The 23,448-nt window shown below is 43.6% G+C and overlaps 1 protein-coding gene across 4 annotated transcripts in view; it reads right to left on the bottom strand.

The window, feature by feature from the left end:
- Positions 1-435: 435 nt before the first annotated feature.
- Positions 436-23,448, bottom strand: part of LOC126547179 (cell division cycle and apoptosis regulator protein 1-like) — a 261,069-nt gene continuing 238,056 nt past the window's right edge. For all 4 annotated transcript variants that reach the window (XM_050195056.3, XM_055062798.2, XM_055062796.2 and 1 more), the window contains 2 exons: positions 11,559-11,728; positions 436-2,403 (listed from right to left, as the gene is read on the bottom strand). In XM_050195056.3, the coding sequence (XP_050051013.1) occupies positions 2,332-2,403; positions 11,559-11,728 (242 nt within the window). In that variant the 3' untranslated portion in view covers positions 436-2,331. The remainder of the gene's footprint in view (positions 2,404-11,558; positions 11,729-23,448) is intronic.

Raw genomic sequence — 23,448 nt, 5'->3', positions numbered from 1 at the left:
TACGAAAATTTTTTTGGGGTAAATCTGGCCCTCGGGAAGTTAGATTTATGTCACGCAGAGTATGTTTTTGAAAAATTGCCAAACTTTCGTTTTTGAACAATTGACTCTGACTTAACCCAAAATTAGTTTTTTTGGAGGGGGGCCATTTTAGCTAAGGTTGATGACACTCAAAAATATTTCCGACAAATCTTCAAAGGTTCCTCGCAAATTAAAAAAAATAGAAGTATGCAACTACACCACATATTTATTTCGTTATAAAATTGCAAAAATTCCAATATTGCAAAAATAGCAAAAATTGGAATTAGAAAGTATTTACTAGTGGTGGATCTTTAACGTGTTGAATACATTGCCGCCATAACAGAACTTTGCTTCTTCAAGAACTGGCAGTCACTTTGGAGTGTCCCACACAGCTTTCAGAAATGACAAACAAACATGAAAAGTGCAAATAATATTTAATTTTTGCACAGAGTACAACAGTATGCTGGGCACAGAAAAAAGAAAAGGAAAAGCACACCAAGAGCCTGCTCAACTCACTTTCAGGGAGTGAAAAAATTTAGACATGTCACGGTCTGGTACGCAACATGCATGAAGATCAAGTGAAACAAATAAGAGCCCTGTCATAAACAAAGCTATCAGGCTCAACTACGGCAAATTCTTGCAGCACACAGACAAAAGTCGAGTCTTCCAAAGATGCAACTGCTTGTGGTACCGTAAACATAAACAAAAGACATAACAGGAGCAGTGCTACCAATATAATTGTGCAGTCACAAAAGCATTTTCGGATTATGTCCTTTCAATTAAGCTTTTGTGTATTTATGCAAATCTGCCTTTTTATGAAATTAAACATATTGACTTGCAATCCTAAGCCTACCACAGTACTACAAGCTTTTGTGCGCTCATTTTCATTTAAAAGAGCAACGATACAAAACTTTTGTATTGCTTTCTTTTGGCTCAATTAGCCAAGGACATCTTAATAACAGCAAGAGGCTTTCATTTCTCAAAAGTGCAACAAACAATGAATTATAAAATTTTTGAATGCGCAAAATTAAAAAAGTAGACCGAATTTATTGGTGCAGTTTTTTTTTTACAAGTGTACCTGAGTACATCCCGAATATAGAGGAGGACAGGGGAGGGGTCACGTGGTATCACTGATGCCATGTCATTGCAATAATTGAACAGTGTTAGAGATTGGGCTAGTTGGTATTCCATGACGTAACTTCATAGCGCATAAACAAAGGACCAGACGAAAGGGAAACAACATACCTGTGTATATGTTGTTTCCCTTCAGTCTCGTCCTTTGTATCCATGCTATGAAGTTACATCAGTTGTTGAAGCCACATTGTGGTTGTCTTGCCAAAAGCTTTAGATGATGGACAATGGGAGAGAAAGTGCAAAGGACAAAGGGCGCTGCGTGTTCTGACAGAAGTGACAGCAAGCAGGGACCAAGCTTGTTATCCAGTGTCGAATGCAGAAAAGCACAGAGTGAAAGAGGAAACAATGGCTTATGTGGCTAGTGTCCACCTATCGGCAACACGGTCACTGTGGGGCTTGCAACAACTATACCAGGCTGACAGCGCATTAGTCAGTGCTTTGTGACACCATGTCACCACTACCTATGATTTTCATGGCATGTAGAGGTTCCCTTGGAAACAAACCCTATGCCAAGAAGCCACGCTCCATTTGGCATGCATTTTGAAATGGTCACATTAAAAGGGGGCGTATTTTTTGTGTGTTCAAGAAATCCTAGAACAACACTAGTAGTTACGGGGTCAACAGCTATCCAATAAAGTAATAAAAGCAGGATACAAGGTTTTTGTGTCAATACCCCTTTAACCAATAAACAAGGCACAAAAGCATAATTACAAAATCTGCAGTAGTAAACATGTTTGGAAAAAAATAATAGCATAACGAAGTTGTACAATCCTTCATCGAGTTTTGTGTCCAATAGAAAGAATTAAACTTATCTATATATAATTTCATAATGTAAAGACAATAAAGGACACTACATTTTATGCCACCTCGTATTGTCCATGGTCCATCATCTTTCATTTTCAGAAATAAATGCAAGTGCTTAGAGATGGAAACTAATTAGTATATAGTACCAATGCTGCCTTTGGACATAGCTTGGTGCATTGCTCATCATTCAACCACAAACAACAATATCAGACAGAGAGAAGTATAACAAAATGTTGGCTTATATCATCAAGCACTGCATGATGGATGTAGCTTCTACAATAAAGAAGAAACAACTGTTTTGCCACCAAAGGTTCAAAACACAGGAAAGTTATCCCTACAGAAGGGAATCATAGAAGTGAATGTCTACTGATGCGCTCAATCATCATTCTTGGTGTCACCCCTATGTTCCTTACGGCCCAGCACAGTCTCCAGGCTCCCCAAAGTGGCCTGGAAAAAGAAGAGTGAAAACTTATAAAATGATTACGAATGGGTCAACTGTCACTTTCATATGAGGGCATCACAGAAGGAGAGAACAAAAGGATTAACACCAGAACCTGGGGTATAAGGCAATATGATGAATGTCATGATGCACATACTAGATGGTGGTATGTGCATTATTAATTTTACCCTTTTAACCTCATTAATTTTACCCTTGTTACTGCAAATAATGGGATAATTTAGACTTGCCACCTGGTCCCTGCAAGCAAACACATCATTCTATGGCATGTTTGTTGATTCGGAGGAATCTGGCCATGTACTGGTTAATTCAGAAAAGCCCCGGAGCACCACAAAGTGCAAAAGTGCAAGTGTGTGCTTGAGGAGTATGTATGGCGGTCAGCAGTACATCATCCTCAAGCATGCACTACAGCTAACTTGTCTATTTTTTCGTACATGCTTTGAAATGCTGAAATGGACCATCTGCAAAAAAAAAAAAAGCAAAAAAAAAAAAAAAGCTGTTGTGCATACATGAGAAAGGCTGTTTTCCAGCCAAAAGCTCTCATCCACTGGGTATTAGAATAAATAATTGTTCCCATTCAACAGCAAACCCCTGCACACCCTTTTGTAATCTGCGGGGGTATTGGCGGTAAAAGCTACTAACTTGTAGCAGTACTTCTGTTATTGGGAATAACATTTGAGGTGAAACTATGACATGAAATTTTCAAAATAATTTTTGGAGAGCCTTTGTGCTCGCATTTCCTCCTTGGAAGGACTGCACTTAGAGGGAGAAATGTAGTCCTTGGATGAGAGTTTTTCGTTAGAAAATAGCTTCGCAGGGCAGCTGGCTTACAGAATTTTGCAATTGGTTCATTATGTCCTTATTGACAGTGTGCACCACTTAAGCTCCACCTACATCAAAGAAGCCATTCAACATATTACAAATGTTGCCCACCTCTCATATAAAACCCCCAGAGTTTTAATTTCTGGTCATGATGGCAAAATTTTGACTAGGATGAAATGCAAAAATGCTTGTGCCCTTAGATTTAGGTGCATGTTAAAGAACCCCAGGCACTGAATATTAATCTGGAGGCCCCCATTATGGCGTTCCTCACAGCCTCGGTAGTTCCTTGGGGCATAAAACCTTGTGAATCAATCGATTACACCCATAGACTTGCTGCCTTTGAGATAGCGGAAATAATTGCTCAATACACAGCCTCACATCATCACACACATAGGAACAGAAACCATATAACACTTTGAGTTTTTAATTATCAAGTCGCAATTGGCACCTACTTGCGCGACTCCATGGTCACTATCGTCACAACCATGGTCGCAATGACGGCTGCAGAAAGAACTGTTTTGTTTTAATTCAGTGCGAGGTGTACAATATGAGACACATTAAGAAGGCCGTTAGAAAACAGGATGCATGGCAGGTGATCTAACTGCAGCACATGTATTGAAGTTTGGTTCACTAACTGCATCGTGATGGATGATTATTTACTGGTTGGCTTACTGAAAAAATTACAGTCATGAGATGGGCACAGCAGTGAAAAGCCCATCTGTGTAGATTAAGATGTGAGTCACACACTGATTCTGCCGCATCACAATGAAGTCACGAGGTCCTCGATGTTCCATAGAAGTTTCACGCAAGTTTTCCCACTACAGTAAAACCTCGTTAAACCGTACCCGCTTAAACAGTAGTTTCGGTTTAAAAGTAGTAAAGTCAATTCCCCGACTCAGCGGCCATTGAACATAACGTATTTTGTATCCACATAAACCGTACCAGCTTATTGCGTACGCATCGGTTAAAACGTAGCGTTTCCACTTTTCATCGCGCAAACACGGCGGTGCGTCGTCTCCATCGGGCGACCCAGCAGAACAACGAGCCTCAGAGATCGGTACAACGGCCTCCAAGTGCCCTGTGCGTTTGCACGTGAAGCCACATCAACATCAACATCATTTCGACGCCGTGCCAGAGAGCGTCGTGGCGTCGTGCAAGCGAGGACTCTCTTCATGCCGAAGCTCGGATAAAGGAGACGCCGGGTGCTCAGCATAGAAGAAAAATTAGACATCGTCTGTGCTATCGAACGTGACCCGAAGAAGTCGGCGCTGGCCCGCGACATGGATCTGCTGCTGACTACAGTGTGTGGCATTTGGAATGCGAAGTTGCTCGGCAGCGCTGCTGCGACCGCGAAGAGATGTCGGCTACGAGGTTCGGCTTTTCGCCATCGTTGCCTCTGTTGTTGCCAAAGTGTCGACTAGCGACAGTGATGAGGACGACACGGAAAGCAACAGCACGAGCGATTCAGGCCCGACAGTGGCATAAGCTGCACGCTACGTCAGCCTCGTGAATGCAATCGTCGCAACGAGAACAGGGGCGCGATAACGTAACTATTCCAAACCAAAAGTTTTCCGAACTCCGGCACCCGGCAATGAAAAAGGCGCTCCGGGACTTATGCAGCACTACTGCGCGCGTGCACGGAGAATACGTAACGCCAACGAGGAATCTGCCGTGCGAGTGTTTGTCAAGAAGAGGGGGCTGGCTGAGAAGCTGGCACGCAGCTTCAGTAAGTTTGAGGCCGCCGTCATCGTGCTAGGCCGCCGCGGCATCAAACGAAAATAACACTTATGTCGCGCGAAGTGAATAAATACTGCATGTTTTTTCCCCTTTCATCGCACTCTCTCTGAGTTCCGTTTTCGACAGGTAAGTGGGCGATCTCATGCTATTTCGGTTAAACAGTACTACCGTTTAGTACGTAGTTTTTCCGAGCTCCGGCCGACTACGGTTTAACGAGGTTTCACTGTATGTTGCAAATATTTATTATGTACATAAAATAACAATAAAATAACAAAAACTGCAATTTGTGTGCAGATTTTGAGCAAAGAAGAAATCAGGTTAAGTAATTCACTAAAAAAAAAGATGTGTTGGGCAGAGTAAACATTTTTCTATTTGTTATTTTGGTCCAAACAATATTTTACATTTGAATAATCTTGGACATTTTTTTCACTCCCGCAAGATCTCTACTAATATTTTACTAATAATATTTCACTGTATAGCTATGACTGTTTGGTAGCACACTTCATAGCAGGCAAAAAGTTGGACCACCTGCCTGCAGTTTGTAGCAAGTGTCCACTGCCCAGAATACAAGGCAAACACCAACATTTATTCATTAAGATACACAAATGATTCTTGGAACAGTAGCAAATTTATTTTGGGCGTGCTCCCTAATGTTCAAAATAATTTCATTTAGTCATGTCATTCAGACATCCCATACTACATATAGTCACAGAATTTATTTACTGTCTTGAGAGATGTTCACCAAAAGGCCTTAGAGGGTGACTAAGATTCTAAGCTCAATGCTGTCGTTATTCTAATGTGTCTCCAAATAAAACCCACATTCGCTTTTTATGAGTTCACCCTAGATAGTTACTAATGTAAATATGACATTAGGGCTCCTAAACAAAGCAAAAATCTAATGTGCATCCGATTTTTTAGCAAGAAAAATATAGCATGCCTACAAGTTCTGGAAAATGGAAAACTTGAAACCAGAGAACTTTACCTTCACACAACAGAAAATTATTTACACTTAATGTCTATCATCCTAACTCTCAGACAGGACTTTATCACTGCCTATGGACTGCAACATGTTCTCTGTACAGCCCTCTGCTCATTTGATATTTTGCATTTATAGAGCAACCTCGCAACAATCACAAACAGGATGGTGGCCCATGCTGAGCTAACCAATTCCCTAGTTCGTCCAGCGATGCATGTAATTTTCCCTGAATGCCGAAAACAAGACTTGCTGCTGCCAGCTTAATATATAAAATAACTCATGTTTGTCGCCATGCCATGCAAGAAAACTTATGTTGCCATCTTGTGATGGCAATGTCGATGACGTTGGCTAGACTGGCTTTGATGGTAGGCTGTTGTGAATGCTTTGAATGCAGTTTTAGTTTGATATGCGATTGTACCGCACAGAAAATTTTTGGAACAGTTTATTTGGAAAAAAAAAAAGTTGTGCATTAAAATTGGGTAAATACTGTATTAATTTCATTGTGAGCTACCGTTTTCACTTGAAAGTCTTCCTAGGGCAGGCCAAAAACAGTTGTTTTTACTGGAATATAAAGTGTGTTTGATGCATTTACTGTCCCCTAGGGCTGCTAAGAAAGATGCTGCTGCCACTGGGGTCTTTACTGGGGTCACCATTGGGGTAATAATTTGGGTCAGGTCATTGCTGACCAGTAAACTTCAGATTATTACTGACGGCCAATTTCAGGATCGAATAAACAAACATTTTGACACTGGCCGGGACCAGTGGTCACGATTGAATTAACTGAAATATTGAATTAACCAAAGCAGATTTAACGAAATAAGATACATATGGCCTAGCTGAATCCTGTAAGGTTCACACTTGACAAGATTCTCTTATGGACAGATGATACCTGCCCCTAAATTTGTGTGGATTTTTATGATGTATTATAAAGTGAATTTTCTTATTGTATTAATTTTAGAACATCTTGTACATTATATCAGGGTTCGTACAGCTTTCCAAGAAAAATATTCGAACTTTTCAAGAAATTTTCAAAATTACCGTAGCACATGTTATACTTTTATTTACCTTTCCCTTTTTTGCTAATAATACAGTGGAACCCTGATTATATGACTATCTGAGGGCTACGCAAGAACATCATATAATCTGGGCGTCATATAACCTGATCAACCAATATTATGTCTATACAGTCGAATCTCAATATAACGAAGTTGTACTAGAGGCAAAGAACTTCGATAAATCACAATTTTGTTGATTTGAGGTTTTAAAATTTCAGCATTAAAAACAACTTCCCAAATTCCCAGAGCATTCCGGGTGGATAATATCTTGTTACTTGAAGAGAAAACAGCGCTACACAGACGCAGACTCTGTTATCTTGTTAGTAAGCACTTATAAACAAATCTCAAGAAGGTCGGGAGCATCGAGAGCAATGCATCGATGTGGCTCACGACATCTGTTTAGTGCATGTGTTGCAGGGCGACACCGTAAATCTTGGAGGCCATAGCTGAATACCCTTAGTGCCCTCAGCTGCCGCCCACATATTAAAAACAAAAGTAAAAAGATACGGATATTTGTACTGAGAGAGGGGAAAAGAAAGAGGGAAAGGAGAGAGAGAGAGGGAGAGGTTTCGCCAGAAAGGTGGACATTGATGGGGATAGCAAAGAGGCTACATGAAGTACCGTATTTACTCGCATAATGGTCGCACTCGCGTAATGATCGCACCCTGAACTTGCCGCAGCGATATGTCGTGTGCCAAGTCTAGCTAATAATGATCGCGCTTACCATCTGTCGAATGCTACGCGAACGACTCGTCTGCACGCACCAAACATTCTTAAGTAGATGCCTCATTTCATTACTTTCATCACTTTCCGCACTTCCATGGCAAAAAGACGTACAACCAAACTTGCCTTTATTATGGGTAGGCTTTATAATGGTTGTGGTCAACAAAAACAAAAAAGGCAGCTTTCGATTCCTCTCGTCTGCACTTGTGGGCACGCAACAACTCGCGCGCGGCAATGATAGTAGCCACGTTTTCACTGACACGTTAAAAGTGTACCCTATTCATACGCCGACGCTTGTAACACAGCTAAGATATTTGCCCACCCTTAGCGGAAACGTGCCGTGTTAGGATAGTAGTGAAGACAGATGCCGCAGTTTCCGCAGCACGCCGGCCATGTGTTTCGATGTCACTGGCAGCTAAGCATGCCCATCTCTGTTTCTGTCCCCTCAAAGTGGACATGGCTACGTTATTGCCGCAAACTTGCCGATATTAACGATATTATTCATCACTGATACGGAAGAAACTGTTTCAATGCACGTAATGTACTCACGAGAAGAAAAAAAAAAGATCGCGTTCGGCGCGTTCGGCTTGCTCCGTCGGCCGGCATTTTTGTTTTGGTGTCCCGCACCCGCATTCCGCAGCAAACACGGGACGAAAAAAAAATTTTTTTCTCGCGGGAAATTTAACCAGCGTAATGATCGCACCCCTGAATTTGCGTCGGTTTTTCTGACAAAAAAGTGCGATCATTACGCGAGTAAATACGGTAAGGTTTGTAGAATGGAAAGCCATATGGCAGCAGCAGCAGCGCCGTGTACACATCGTAACTGTACCTCTGTGAATTTGCAGGTAAATGCACTGGTTTATTTGCCTTGGTTACACTTTGTTCTTGCCACGGGTTCTGCTGCTGCTGCCACTGTCATTGTCTGCATGTGTGCTCCGTGAACCTGACGTGTGATACTATACACTACTGCTAGTGCAATGTCGGATGATATGCATCATGTGAAAAGACCATTTCCGCTAAAGGAGTGAATGCGAAGTGCGCTGAATGTGGCCATAAATACCCCTGCCGAAAAATCCTACACAGGATTTGACCGAAAATCCTACATTCCTACATATTGATCCTACATATTGACCGAAAAATCCTACATAGGCAAAAAAGAGGCTGACAGAAAAGCTTGGCGTTGTCCGACATGCCGCGTTGAGCAGCATTTCAGTTCTAGTGAAGATGATAATTCTGACACTGATATGAAGTTGATTCTTGAGTCTATCAAACAAAGCCTTGAATGCTTACCTGCCCTGAAACTAACAGTTGAGAAAATGGAACAAGCTATCAGTTTGATGTCGGATAAGTTTGATGAACTTGAAAAGAAAATAGACCGACAAGATACTCAGATAAAAGTTCTGAAAGCGGGAGTAGCAGACCTAGAACAGGTAGATGATACCAATGAAGACGTGCAAGCACAACTCAAGCAAGAAGTGCATCAACTCGAATTCTGAAGTCGACGTCAAAACTTGGAAATACATGGAATTGCACCGGTACCGAATGAGGACCTAATTGCTTTATTAAGCACTGTCGCTTAAAAACTTGAAGTTCCACAAATCACGCCATGTGATGTTTCCGTTCACAGGCTACCCTCTAAAGGAGATAATATTCCAGGCATAATAGCTTGATTTGCAAGGCAAAGGACAAGAGACGCATGGTTGGCAAATAAAAGCAAACTTAGAGAGAGTGCACCACGTGTGTACATTCAGGAAAACATGACTCGACATGATAAGGAACAACTAAGATTGATAAAGGTTACGGCCAAAGAAAAGGGCTATCGCCAAGTTTGCCATGTAAATGGCAAGATTCTGGTGCGAAAAACTGATGGAGCCAGAGCCATACATGTCAAGAGCCCCGAGGACTTCCATCGACTGTAATGGGCACACACTTTTATTTGCCACATGAACTGAATGCTGTCGTGTCATGGTTATTACCTGCTTCTGTAAAATGCATACACCTAAATGCCAGGTCTGTTAGAAACAAGGTGTTTCCTTTAGAAGAAATGTTTGCTGAATTTAATTTCTTATTTTCGGCAATCATGTTGAGTGAAACCAGGTGCACAAATGACCAAGACGCTTTTAGGCTGGAGCATTACAAAACATTCTACCTGAACAGAGTTGATGTGCGAGGGGGCGGAAAGAAACGCACGACACGAGAAAAGGCACACAGGACACAGCGCTGCGTCCTATGTGCCTTCTCTCGTGTTGTGCGTTTCTTTGTGCTAAAAACTATAAGCTACAGCACTCTAGTTGTGTGACAAGAGGCATGAAAAAAAAAAATGGTGCCCAGGACATGGCATCTTACTGGCTGAAAGCAAAGTGACAAGTGGAACCAAGAAAAGTAGGACATATGATGGGACGAGGCAGCTAAGAAAGCAGCATCTAACGTGGGAAAGGAACCAACGCTTGTTTCTCTCTCATCCGCTACGGGGATTTCCAGCGGCGCGCAAGTGATATCAAGCGAAATGTGTGTACTCTCAATGCCAGCTTTAAATTTTAGAAGCACTGTTTGGGTCTGGAACTTGCTGGGACCATGCTCACCCGCGATGAAAAGAAAGTCCAATAATCGGGCTTTTTCTGTATTGCCCAAAGAATTTAAGGGTTTTCAAGAAGGAAAAATTTCAAGGACTTTCAACGCCTTGAAAACCCATCATTCAATTTCATTTTAAGGGTTTCAAAGGCCTGTGCACACCATGAATTTTACCGATGCACAGTCAATGTACTGTTTGATACCAAGTGTGCATGCTAATAAAATTCTTTTGCCAATAATGTATTCAGGCAACTGGGTTATTCTGACAAATTTAACAGAACAAACACAACAGTGGGTATTGCATTCGGGATGTCTAGTGTTGTGATGCGCCCACAGTGAACTTAATATATTCGAAGAAAACATTGCACATCTAAATTTGTCACAGCTTCTGTCAATCAATGCAAGTACAGCATCTATGGCACCGTGAAGTACAGCTACAGTAGAATTTTCGAATGCGAGATTTCAGATGCAAAAAACCTTCGCCGTCCGACTTTTTGCCAGGACTGCAGGTCCGAAACAGCATTAATCGAAGCCATCACCACAGTCATTTTGATTATCGCACCGCCTTGAGCCGGGGCACTCGCACGCACATCCCCTGGCAGCAGTAGCCCCACCATGGCAACGCAAGGCCTAGCTACTTTGACGTTCGCTACCAAGCTTCTTGCTGTTCAGTGCCGTGTTTTTCATTGAAACAATTTGCTGCTGTTAGCAATGGCGCCAACTGCACCTTTGTAATCCTCGCCAATGTCTTTGGAACGCGGAAAGCACGGCGTTTTGCATAATCCCAGTTCCCGAAAGCTAACTTCGCCCCAAACAGCACTCTTACGCGGTGAAGCATGCAAAAAGTATGAAGGGACAATTGTTACGGGACATGTTTCCTTTTATTATACACATGCGCACCCACCACCACCTATCACAGTACGAGCGCCGATACACTTACTAACTGACTGTAATTTGTAAGTAAGTGTGGATAAATCTTGTGGAAATTCCCACTCATGGGTTAGCTCAGTGCACATGTGCCACTGCAGGTAAGTCCTCCATTCAATTAATTTCCTTTAATTCGAACTTCCTTTATTTCGAACAAATTTTCAGTCCTCTTCGAGTTTGAATTATTAAGATTGTACTAACTAAAATCTTTACTTGTTTTGTACTGATGTCACACCCAGATGTTGGATAGTCAAGCACCTACACTCATTTCTGTTGTAAAACACTGAGAACAGTGTGGCAGACATCTCAAAAGAAAGAAGGACGAAAAGCTCACCTGTAAGTGTTGCCTGCAATTCTGAAGGGCCAGTCGCAGTTCCTGGGCAGCCTTACGTGATGAGCACAAGTCGTCTTCAACGACAACTAGCTGGCGGCGTGCCTGGTCCAAGTCAATCTGCGTTTTCAACACTTCTTGTCGGGATGCCTCCCATGATTCACGCACTTCAGCTGAAAGGCAGGTATGAAGGGGCTGTAGTCAGTGACAGGTCAAGAATACAACAGCAAGTGCTTCGCGAAAACATGAATGCAGTATAACCCTGTTGATACATTCCTCATTCATATGTCTTCTCGGCTATAACGTCGCTAAAGCCTGGTCCTAGCAATGGGCTCATAGACACCTATGTATTAGAATCCCGTTTTACAGTGAAACCTCGTTACTACGAACACCACATTAAAGAGACACTAAAGGCAAATACTAAGTGAAGCTAAAGTGATAGATTAGTGCTCGAGAATCTCTAAAGGCTGTTTCACATGGTGCGATTGGGGCGAAAAAAATTGTTCTGCCGCGCACGTCGCAGAGCGATTTTCGCTCACAGCTTTCACATGCGTTTGCAGCAGCGCAGCGATGCGCAGGGTTGCCTCCTGCTCACAAAGTATCCGTGCCTGCATCGTTAAATAAAAACAACATGGAAACTATTTAAATGCTCGAATTTTCCTATTCTTATTCGATAATAGAATAGGTACACCATTTCTAATGTTTAAAAGCGTTGAGACTTTACGACAGCTTGCAGATACGGTGAGTGAGGCGCTGCACAACACCGCAAGTATGAGCGTGCGGCTTGCGCGGCGTCGGTGGGGTGGTTCCATTTAGTACACTCTAGTTTCGTCGTTACTATGGAAGCCGCAACTTTTTTCCTGGATGAGTATTTGCTTTTGCAGAAGAACACACTACTGTTGAGTGTGCATGTATATAAGCAGCTGGCGCGATGAAGTAGGTACGTGCCTCATGTTGAAGCGGCGTCCTTCTCCCGATATGGATAGCGTGCAGCTTCTCCTTTCAAACGAATTGTGTAAGCGAAAGAAAAAAATGTATGAAGCTCCTAAGCCGCAAACGCTGGTGGGTACGCCCTAAACATAGCTAGAACTGAAGTGCGACATTGCTCCACAGAGCTACCAATGCGCGGTGAAACACACATTGCCCCTCCCACATCGCGCCGATCGCTGCGACTGAGAGACGGCGCGACCAACTTGTTGGAATCCAGTCGCAGAGAGCCCACGACATCGCAGCGGTCGCTCAGCGATGGAATTCGGTGTGTCGCTGACTGAAAATCGTGCCATGTGAAACAGCCTTAAGGCGTCAGTGTTCTATTGCGAACAGAGGCTTAATAATCGAGAAATAGAGGTAAATGCAGGACATGGTTAGAGACTCCCCTGGGACATTCAAGCACTTGCCCGATGACAACAGCACTCCTCAGTTAAATTCTGTCACTAGTACTCAGCTACTCGTTGCAAAAAACATCCTCGTATTGTATTACAAGATGAAATAAAATACTACTAGTCCAGTTTCATTTCATGTTTAGAATAAAGAAGTCATTGAAATTACCGCTGACAATGATGTGGTCAGTCGAAAGGTTTCGTTTTCACTCAACTCTGCGCCGCCCACGCTTTCACGTTTCAGTACTTTACTGATTGCATAGTGCTGCGCTGGTATTGCTGGCTCGCAAAGCTCGCACAAACTGCAAGTAGCAGAGAATTCAACTTCCATGTGATGTCGCGGGATGCCTGAACGGTCTTCGCCACTTGACCAAAAAGCAACTGCAGCGGTGGATCTGCCGCTCTGTCTTGGCTTGGTGCCGCCGTCTGTCGGGCACCGTTTTATTCACCGACGGCAGCAAAGGGCAGTGATGGCGAATGCAATGTCACCACTCCCCAAATTGGGTGGCGGGGGATTTGAATTTCGAAAAAGCTATTTGGACCCTTCAGATACAATTTTCTCGTAAACTAAGTCATTTCTTGGCACGAAACACGCGTTGTGAGGTTTCTGGAAAGGTATTTAAACAGTCCACATCCACTTTGTATTTGCCTTTAGTGTTCCTTTAACGAATCTGTCAGATTAGTGAACTTTTCAGGAATCCTCTGCTGACTTCTTATGGTTTCAATGCGAAAATATTTCACTACTACGAGCTTTAGAATAGTGAATTTTTCAGAATAAAGATCGTTATTCAGTTTCGTGTCACCTTAACAATGCCTCAGTACTACGAACTAATATTTCGAAATCTGGGGATTCTTAGATTTCAGTGTATCCTTCATGGCAGCCAAAACAGAAGGCTAGCAGACGACAAGGCCTCGAAAGCGGGCGCTGCGGTGCACGGGTTCCGAAAACCTGGGCGGCGTTCAATAAAAAAAACGAAAGAGAATTTAAAAAAAATCTGTTGCGGAGGCAACAACGCATCGGATTTTGTGAGCGCATGCTCTGCCCAGGCAAGTGTCGCCTAGCAATAAAGGCGCGTCTCTTCTTTCTTTCACTATTCTTTTTGCAGACCCCTCTTTCTTTCGCGCTTCTTTCTGTGGCCATATTAGCTACATGAGCGGAGAAATGTAACCTCCGTACTCGTGGGGTGGAGGCGACATGGAGCTTCTATTTTGTCAGTAATTTTCTCAGCATCAGCGTCTGCTTTGTGCACGTCACTCTTATTCCACAGTGCTTCGATGGTGTGTGGTGGCAAAATTTATGGAAAATAGCAACAGCGTGTGCCGAGAGCCAACAGCAACGTTTTCATGGCTAGCTCAAACGGTTACAAATGATAAATTAATGGGTTGGTGGGTGGAATGGTTAATTTTGGGGCTTTCAATATAACGACTTTTGAGAATAATGGAACGATTTTCGGCGGTCCTGCATGATTCGTTATATCGAGAATTGAGTGTATACTTCATCGTTCGTGAATAATATTGTTTGCAAAATATACTGTGAAAATTAAAGTATCTTCAAAAGTGAGAGTCTAAGAACACGGCCCAAGTTTGCCAATGGAGTGCTCTACGCACATGTGCTTGCTTTTAAGTTAAGACATTCTGTTGCCGCAATTTTCTAGCAATTACTTTACGCGATTCTTTTTCAGGCTTTTTGTGCACTTCAGCTGAAAGGCAGGCATGAAGAGCTGTAGTCAGTGACAGGTCAAGAATACAACAGCAAGTGCTTCACAAAAACATGAATACAGTATAACCCTGTTGATACATTCCTCATTCATACGTCTTCTCGGCTATAACGTCGCTAAAGCCTGGTCCAAACATCCATCTGGGACTGGATGAAACCAAGCAAAAGTACCACTCAAAAAACAGTTTTCCATTAGGTTCAGCTAAATAAACAAATTTTCATTGCCCCTTTGAGTTCATATTAAAGGGAGTCTACTGTACTACTTTCAGCTTCGTAACCTCAGTTGTGTTGAAAGGCGACAGTGATCCTGGCACTGTGCCAAGAATACCATTGCTCGTAGGCACTGTCTTGTGCAGGTCACCTGAAAATGAAGGTATCCCCGAAAGTGACCATATGGGAATATGGCACATCCTTTTTGGCCACTTCTGGAATAGCCACATTTTCTGTCGAATCCGATACTTTGGACTCGTGATTACTCAGACTTCTAGCAGTTCCTGTCGAATCTAAGTGAGCTGTCAGCGACTTTAAATCCTTTAGAGGCTGAGCCATGCATAGCAGCGAACAGCATGTTCCCATGATTTTAACAGCCTGTCCACATAATACGTTTCCTGGGTATTATGGCTTTTTTTTCTTGTCGTACTGTGGAAAATGTATTATACAGTTCTTACTGTACATGCTCACGCAAATCAAGTTGTCTGGTTCGCCTCCTGCCTTCACCTTGTTCAGGCACGGCTATGTTATGAACCCTGGCAGGTGGGTGTTGTTTATGAGATTCAAATGCTCAGTCTGTCAGTAAGAATATTAACTCTTGTACACCATTTCAGACGTGCATGACGACATTCTCTGGATGCACAACTCCAACTGCCTCTTCCTAATTACTTTTCAGAGTTCCCGGCAGTAAAGGAGAAATGTTACATGAAAAAAAAAAAAAAAAAAAAAAAAAAATATATATATATATATATATATATATATATATATATATATATATATATATATATATATATATATATACACACAGTCAAACCCACTTATAACAATACCGCTTTTAACAATATATCGGATATAGCAATGGACAGCCGCGGCACTGTCACCTTTGCAGTGTGTTCTATGGTAAAATAAACCACTTATAACAATGCTATCATACTAGATTGTCGGTTATAACAATTAAATGTAGTCATTTGGAGCCAACCCTCACAGAAAAAAACGCGCAAACGCAGCGACCACGCCGGCCAAACTACTCCGCCAAAAGCGCGCGCGTGTATGCGGAGCCGCCCGCACAGGGGCGGCGAAAAGCTCACGTGACAACGCATGCGAGGAGAATGGAGTGAGCAGGAGAAGCAGGAGAAAAGACGGACGCTTTCCTCTGGGCAGAGTAGGAGAGGGAAGGAAGGCATTTCTTTTGTTGCTTTTGTATCGACGCGCGGGGAGCAGTCCATTCTGAGGGTGTGCCGCTCGTTGAAAACGTGTCACGGCAGTTGAGTGTGGGCTGCCCCATCGCGGAGTATCGCGAAGCTACTGCCGATGGAGCCATTACAGAACTTTGGTCCACGGTGCGTGGTGATGATGGCGACGCGGAGGGGCTTCAAGAATTCTTGCACGCCGACGATGCAGTCGCGACAAATGAAGAATTGACTGACGAGGTGATCGTTGCAGCAGTCACCGGCGCGGAAAACGATGACAGCAGTGACGATGAAGATGAACCGGAACCTGTACAAGTTGTGTCTCAACAGGAGGCCTCAAGAATGATCGATTCCCTGCGGGCCTTCATTTTTGCAAAAAACCTTTCGCTCGGACATGTTCAACATTTGGATGCCCTCCAGAAAGACATTCACAAGATTGCCGCGAAGCAGTCGAAACTCGTCGATTGCGGGTTTGTTTCAGCAAAGAAGTGAGAAGTGCAAGCTATTTTGCCCTCATTAAATGCTCTTAGGTATTTATGTTTTCTTTGTTTTTTTTTGGGGGGGGGGGGGGGCGCTAAGGGATTTTCAAGCTGAGAGGCAGCCGCGGCAACCTTCTCATATTTTTTACAAAGCCCCTTTTGGGACCACCAAAACGATGCCTCGGCGGAGCTGGCATGTCACTTGCCGTCTGTAACCCCTCTTTGCAGTTGTTATGCTTTTTTTCGTGCAACTCGTTTATAACAATTATCGGTTATAACAATGAAATTTTCATGGCACTTGAACATTGTTATAAGTGGACTCGACTGTATATATATATATATATATATATATATATATATATATATATATATATATATATATATGATTCATATAGTATTTTTTATTTAGATTTAAAATATATAATTAGTTTTTGTGTAGCTGCTATATTTTTTAGTTATGTCCTACACGACTGCAAATATACCGATCATAAAAAAAAAATTTCGTTATGGGGTTTTATGTGCCAAAACCACTTTCTGATTATGGAGCACGCCGCAGAGGAAGACTCCTGAAATTTCGACCACCTGCGGTTCTTGAATGTGCACCTAAATCTAAGTACATGGGTGTTTTCGCATTTTGCCCCCATCGAAATGCGGCCGCCGTTGCCAGTATTCGATCCCGCGACCTCGTGCTCAGCAGCCTGACACCATCGCCACTGAGCAACCACGGCGGGTATACCGATCTTTGGAGGCACTTCCTTGTGTATTAAATTTTCCTGAAAAGCTTCGTGCTCTAGCTTATTTAGCTCTTTGTAGACTGCAAAGTGCTGATATCTATCCAAACTGCATATATATTTAGTGGAACTACAGAAGAAAAGATTAGTAAACTTAAACTAATTTTTTTCGCAATCCCATGAGAATAACCTTGTACTTTGAAACCGCATTAAACCGTAGTTGGCCGGAGCTCGGAAAAAGTATGCACTAGCTGATAGTACTGCTTAATAAGCGAAATAGCATGAGATAGACCACTTACCTATCAAAAACGGAACTCAGAGGGAGTTTAATGAAAAGGCAAAATCATGCAGTATTTATACACTTCGCACGACAAAAGTCTGTTATTTTCGTTTGATGCCACGGTGGCCTAGCAGCGACAACAGCGGCCTGAAATTTACTGAAACTGCGAGACAGCTTTTAAGTCAGCCCCCTCTTCTCAGCACTTGCATGGCAGATTCCTCGTTGGCGTTGAATATTCTCCGTGCACAGGCACGGAGAATACGATTGCATTCATGAGGCTGACATAGCGCGCAGATTCTGCCACTGTTGGGCCTTTTCATCGCCTGTGCTGTCACTTTCTGTGTCGCCATCATCACTGTCGTTAGGCAACAACACTTCGGCAACAACAGAGGCAACAATGGCGAAAAGTCGAACCTCGTAGCCGACATCTCTTCGCAGTCGCAGCAGAGCTGCCAAGCAACTTCTTCGCATTCGAAATGCCGCACACCGTAGTCAACGGTAGATTCCTGTTGCATGCCAGCGCTGACTTCTTCACGCCATTTTTCATAGCACGAATGATATTAAAATTTTTTTTCTATGCTGAGCACCCGGTGTTTTTATCCGATCATGACGCGAGTCCTAGCCTGCACGACGTGACAACGCTCTTTGGCATGGTGCTGAAATGATGTTGATGTGGCTTCACGCAGAAACGAACAGGGCCCTTGGAGGCCGTTCCAATCTCTGAGACTTGTTCTGCCAGGCCGCCCAATGGGGACGACGCACCGCCGCGATTGGCGATGAAAAGTGGAAACACTACATGTTAACCGATACGTATGCAATAAGTTGGTACGGTTTATGTGGATACAAAACACATTATGTTCAATGGCTGTCGAGTCGGGGATCTGACTTTACTACCTTTAAAACGAAACTACTGTTTAAGCGAGTACGGTTTAACAAGGTCTTACTGTACACTTATAACTGACCTTGTGGGGATGCGAGACTCTCTTGCGTCCCCTGATATATTTTCTTCGCATGTATAGAGCTTAGTGCCAGCAGCGGTCTTTCTGGTTGCAGCGCATCACGAGACTTGGTGTGAGTGTTGCAGTGCTGACGCCGCCTAGTGGCGGAGTTGGTTGGGTGCAAAAGGGAGAAGGCTGTTCTCTTTGGTTTGGGGTCGGCAAGCTGCGCGGACATTTCGCGCGTGCACCGATCCATGCTTCTGTGAGACTGTCTCGCAAGGCCTTGTTTGAATGCGCCACCATTCGTGTGACCGTACGCGCAAATGACCAGGCATTGGTGTCCAGCATGGGGTGAACACATTAGCTCGCTATCCGGTCGCAGTGAGTCGGGCTTCCTCGATATGTCGCGTGCCCATCGGCATGTTTGGTGTATAGTATTTAGGCTTGCAGGCATTAGTGTATGAAAGGTGCGATAAATGCCCTTGTGATTGTTTGCACTACTGTGTCGTCATTCCTTTGTCCCAAGAGCACGGGTGAGACCCCCACAACCTATACTAAAGAAATTTGGCATACATGCTCTTCAAAATATGTAGAATGCTGATATCTAGTTGAAATTGCAATACCTCTTGACAGTAGCTATGAAAGTACAAGGTTATATTTCATGGGATTGCGGAAAAAATTACTTAAGGTGTCCCATTTTTTTTTTTTTTTGAATAGTTCCAGTAATTGTACATGTTGCTTTGGATAGATATGGCCACTTTGCAGTCTACAATGAGCTAAATAAGCTAAAGCATGATGCTTTTTGTGAAAATTTTATACACAAGGAAGTGCTTCCAAAGTTCATTATAGTTTGCAGTTGTGTAGGACATAATGAAAAAAATGTAGCAGTCACAAAAATTAATGACACACCTATTTGAAATCTACATAAGAAACACTACATTTTCAAATCTCTAGTACAAATAATTTTTTTTTTTTTCGAGTAGCATCTTGCCAGTTGAGCATGCTTGAGCTGGAAAGGGATGGGATGTAACTTCATACCTTAGTTTTTTTTCGTCATCCCTTCCTTTTGTTTCTCCATATAAAATGCAGATCAAGAGAACTACTAAAATTTAGATTTAGTGCGCTGCATAACTCGATTTCCAGGTGTTTTGCTATGATGATACAGCAAAAGCTTGTTAATTCACAACTCACTAATTTGAAATTTCGGATAATTCAAAGTAGCTGCCGCAGTCCATCCAACTATGTATCGAAAGCAATATGTAATGCATCCTGCTAATTCACACTGAAATCCTCACCACCACAGGTAATTCGAATTCCGAGCCGTCGGCTGCTCTCTTTAGAGCGTTCGCAGAATAATCCCCAACCTGCATGCCGCTTTGAATAGTTGTCTGTGACTTCTGGCGAAGCGGAGTGGGCGCCCTTTTTTTCTTTGTACCATGCACTGTGGATTGACGCAACAAACGTGCAGATGGAGCAAGAGCCATCTTGACGGACCGCATTGACCGTGTCCGGTATTGTTGGCTGCGCCAGTGCATCGAACTATATACGTTGTTCTCGCCAATGTAATGTAGCATGTGCATAAGCATGTTCACACTACGTTTGACTATATACGCACCTTAACCGAGCCATTTTTTTTCTCTGACTTTCATTAGTTCGAATTTTGTATAACTTGAATGTTCGTAGCATCCACGTGCATTTCAAATTAAAGAGCTTTTACTGTACTCATTTTGATCAGTCTTTTATAGGGAAACAGTAGGGTAACTGCTCATGCTGATAGCAGCACATGAATACACACAGGCTTACAAGCAGAGGAACCAGTCTCATTAGAATGTACAGTAGAACCTCATTCATACATTTTTGAGGGGGGGGGGGGCAATGAGAAACAACATATTAACCGGCAAAACATACAATCAGAAGTCACCAAAAAATTTGGCAGACCCAACTGCAGTTGATGTCGCATAATTCAAAGTGTGGGAGCATGAGACCCCATGCGCCGAGCTAGTGGAGCCTGAATTGATGGGGCCTGAGTGGCCCAAGACGTGTTGCCGTTTTTGTGGCTTCGGCAAACTTCCATTTGCGCTCCTCAATTTGAGCCTGGGTCAACAGTTTCCTGAGGCAGGGAATTTTGGCGGGAAGTTTTGATGTGCCCGTTCTACGAGGGTCATTATGGCATGAGACACCGGCGTGCTTCGACCTGGTGGAGCATCAGCAGCCTGAGACGTGTGCTTTGTCATTTTCCTATTGTGTAATGTTTTAAGACTGCAATGGAAACTGTAACGAAATCGAGCTGGTGGGCAACGTGGGAGAATGATGCCACCAGAGCAAAACATGATGCTCACTTCATGCTGCCTTCAGCAGGGAACGGCAGAGGGTTTGGGTTATCATCCATTAAAAGCATGCTACCGTATACGCTTCAAATGGCACTACACCACACCAGCTGTAAAGATAAATGAAGATGCTTATCACAATTGGGTTGGCGGCGAAAGTTGTGAACACAACGTGCGATGACCTGTGAGGAAATTTTCTGGTACCGGAACAAGAAAGTGAGTGCGTGCTGGTATTTTCATGCGACACTGGTGGGCAAGTACTGTGGGGAAGCTGCTATGGTGAGCGTCTACTGCCCCAATAGCGTGGACCTTGCACCTTTTCTTGTTTACAGGGGACCCAGCGGCCAGAAAATGTATCATACTACAGTCAAACTTTGTTAATACGTAGTCGGCCGAGAAAGACGTTTAGGTACGCACTAAATTATGTACGAATTAACTGCCAGTGTGAGTTTAGAAGCTGCCTACCGGCCGGAAAAGAGCTACTTTACGATGTTCTCAAACACACACTCAGACAGGCTTTATTTGTGGTTAGGCAGCAAAAAATCGGCGATCTTCACTTGCCACCGTGGCGGCCTCGCCGTGACATCTTCGAACTCTGCAAGGCCATGAGCAAGTTTGTCCACGAGGCCCCGCTTCTCTGTGACAGGTCGCATGACGCTCAAAGCACACGCCGTGTCAGATAATGAAGGGCCGTTGTCCACTTCCACATCATCGTTGTTATCACTTTCGCTTGAAGATGGACGAGGTGCGACGCCGGCAACAATGTCGCTATCCGAGAATTCCGCAGATGTAATAACGCCGACTTCTCGATAACAATAACACGACATGCTACAGCAAAGACTGTTGAACACCATGACTGCAAACACACTGGGGGAATGAAGAAAAAAAATTCACGCAGGAACTTCTCTGGGAGTTGTCTAAGTATGCATAAGCATTGTGCCACTTGCTTATCTCCATGCAGCTCGATCTCATTATTAATGTTATGAAACTTGATCTGGCCAGTACAAACAAACGACAGCGTTGCGGCAACACGAACTGATGCGCATGGCGGTGCAAGGTGCATTGATAACGCAAGCAAAGTATTGCAGGTGGCAGCGCCCGGTGTGCTGATGACGTTCCGACCATTATAAGCCGTTATCGCTTGTTAGCACCTTGTCCATCTGCGTCGAACCATTATGAACCGTGATCAAACGTACACCGGCGGTGTCTGTGCACATGGCACGGCCACGCAGACCGTATCGTGAAAATGATCTGCGATACGGACAGAAAGTGCTGACTGCTAATAGCTCCGTGCTCTGCGTTTCCGCCGCTGAGCGCTGAAGAGAGACGCGCAGGCCCACATCTTGAAAGCAACCTGCGAAAGGGGCAGGGTGCGGCTAGTGCCGAGAGCTTTGTGAGCGCTGCGTTCTCGCCGCCTCGTTCCCGTTGAGGCGACAGGCAGCGTGATGGTACAGTCTGGTACAGTCGCTCGCTGCTGTGGGTTTTATCTTGAAAGTGGTCGTCTTACGGGACGGACAGACGGAGAGACATTTTCCTAGTTGGGTAAACACAGAAATGCCTAAGCATTAAAAAAAAAAATGTGCTTCTGCGCAGTTACTACTTGGATTGGATTGGATTGGGTTCGATGGCGACAGCGAATTCGCACCCCTACCAGCAGTTTCTTTGCGTTACCGGAAGCGAATCTCAAAGGCCATGCTTCTGTGCGCTGCAATCGCCAACAGCCGTACGAGCAGGAACTACGTCAAGGCTGCCATGTTTAAACGTCACTATCGCTGGCAGCTGTCGTCTGGGTGTCGCAACTCAAGAAGCGAATGTTTGCACAGATGGGATTTTGCCTATTTTGTGCCTGTGCATGTCGAACAAGAAAGAAAGTAGTATGCACTAACCGTCTGGTGGGCATTGAGTGACTATGGCTTAAGCGGTCAGCCAATACATGGGGTTCAATGGGGGCTGGGTGGGGGAATCTTCGTGACTTTGTTTAAACCGCAATTACACATTAAGTGGGTATGCATTAACACAGTTTGAATGTATCGCAGTTTGGTGGTGTACTGAACGTTGGTCCCGAAAGATTGTGGTTTCCGGGAACGTATTAACCGGTAAAAAAAGAAACGTCACTGTAGTGGGTAATTTTTGCATTCTCGATTGCAAAGGTTGACACCGAGAAATTGTACGAAACAGGATTGCATCAATGAGGTTCTACTGTACTACGGTTTTATGGCACTACCTGTTATCACTCAGCTAAAGGAACCAGTTTTGCCATAGGAATAATGGAAGTCCCTTATTCATGGGCACCAGCACATTTGAATGCAGGAGTGCATATGTTCTGGTGCTCAAGCATTGCTATAGAGTGGGCCTGGTTTGATGCAGTAAGCTAAGGCAAGCAATGAAAGAGGCACACATTCCTTGTCATTTTGTATAGCATTAGCGAGAGTGTGTGTGTGACAGGCCAAGTGGCTGGCATGGGCAAATGTAAGTAGCAAACTCAAAAAGCTGCAATTCCACCTGGCTATTGTTCTATAGTGCATTTGTACTTGCTTTCTGTTTTCTTAAACTTGATCTTCGTGTTACAATCCATCATAGAAGTGTCAGCATTAATAAATAAATAAGCAGAAAAATATGTATCCTTTGTACTTTTGCTATGG

The sequence above is a fragment of the Dermacentor andersoni genome, chromosome 1 (assembly GCF_023375885.2).
Source record: "Dermacentor andersoni chromosome 1, qqDerAnde1_hic_scaffold, whole genome shotgun sequence".
NCBI lineage: Eukaryota > Metazoa > Arthropoda > Arachnida > Ixodida > Ixodidae > Dermacentor > Dermacentor andersoni.
This window is presented reverse-complemented; position numbering and strand designations above follow the sequence as displayed.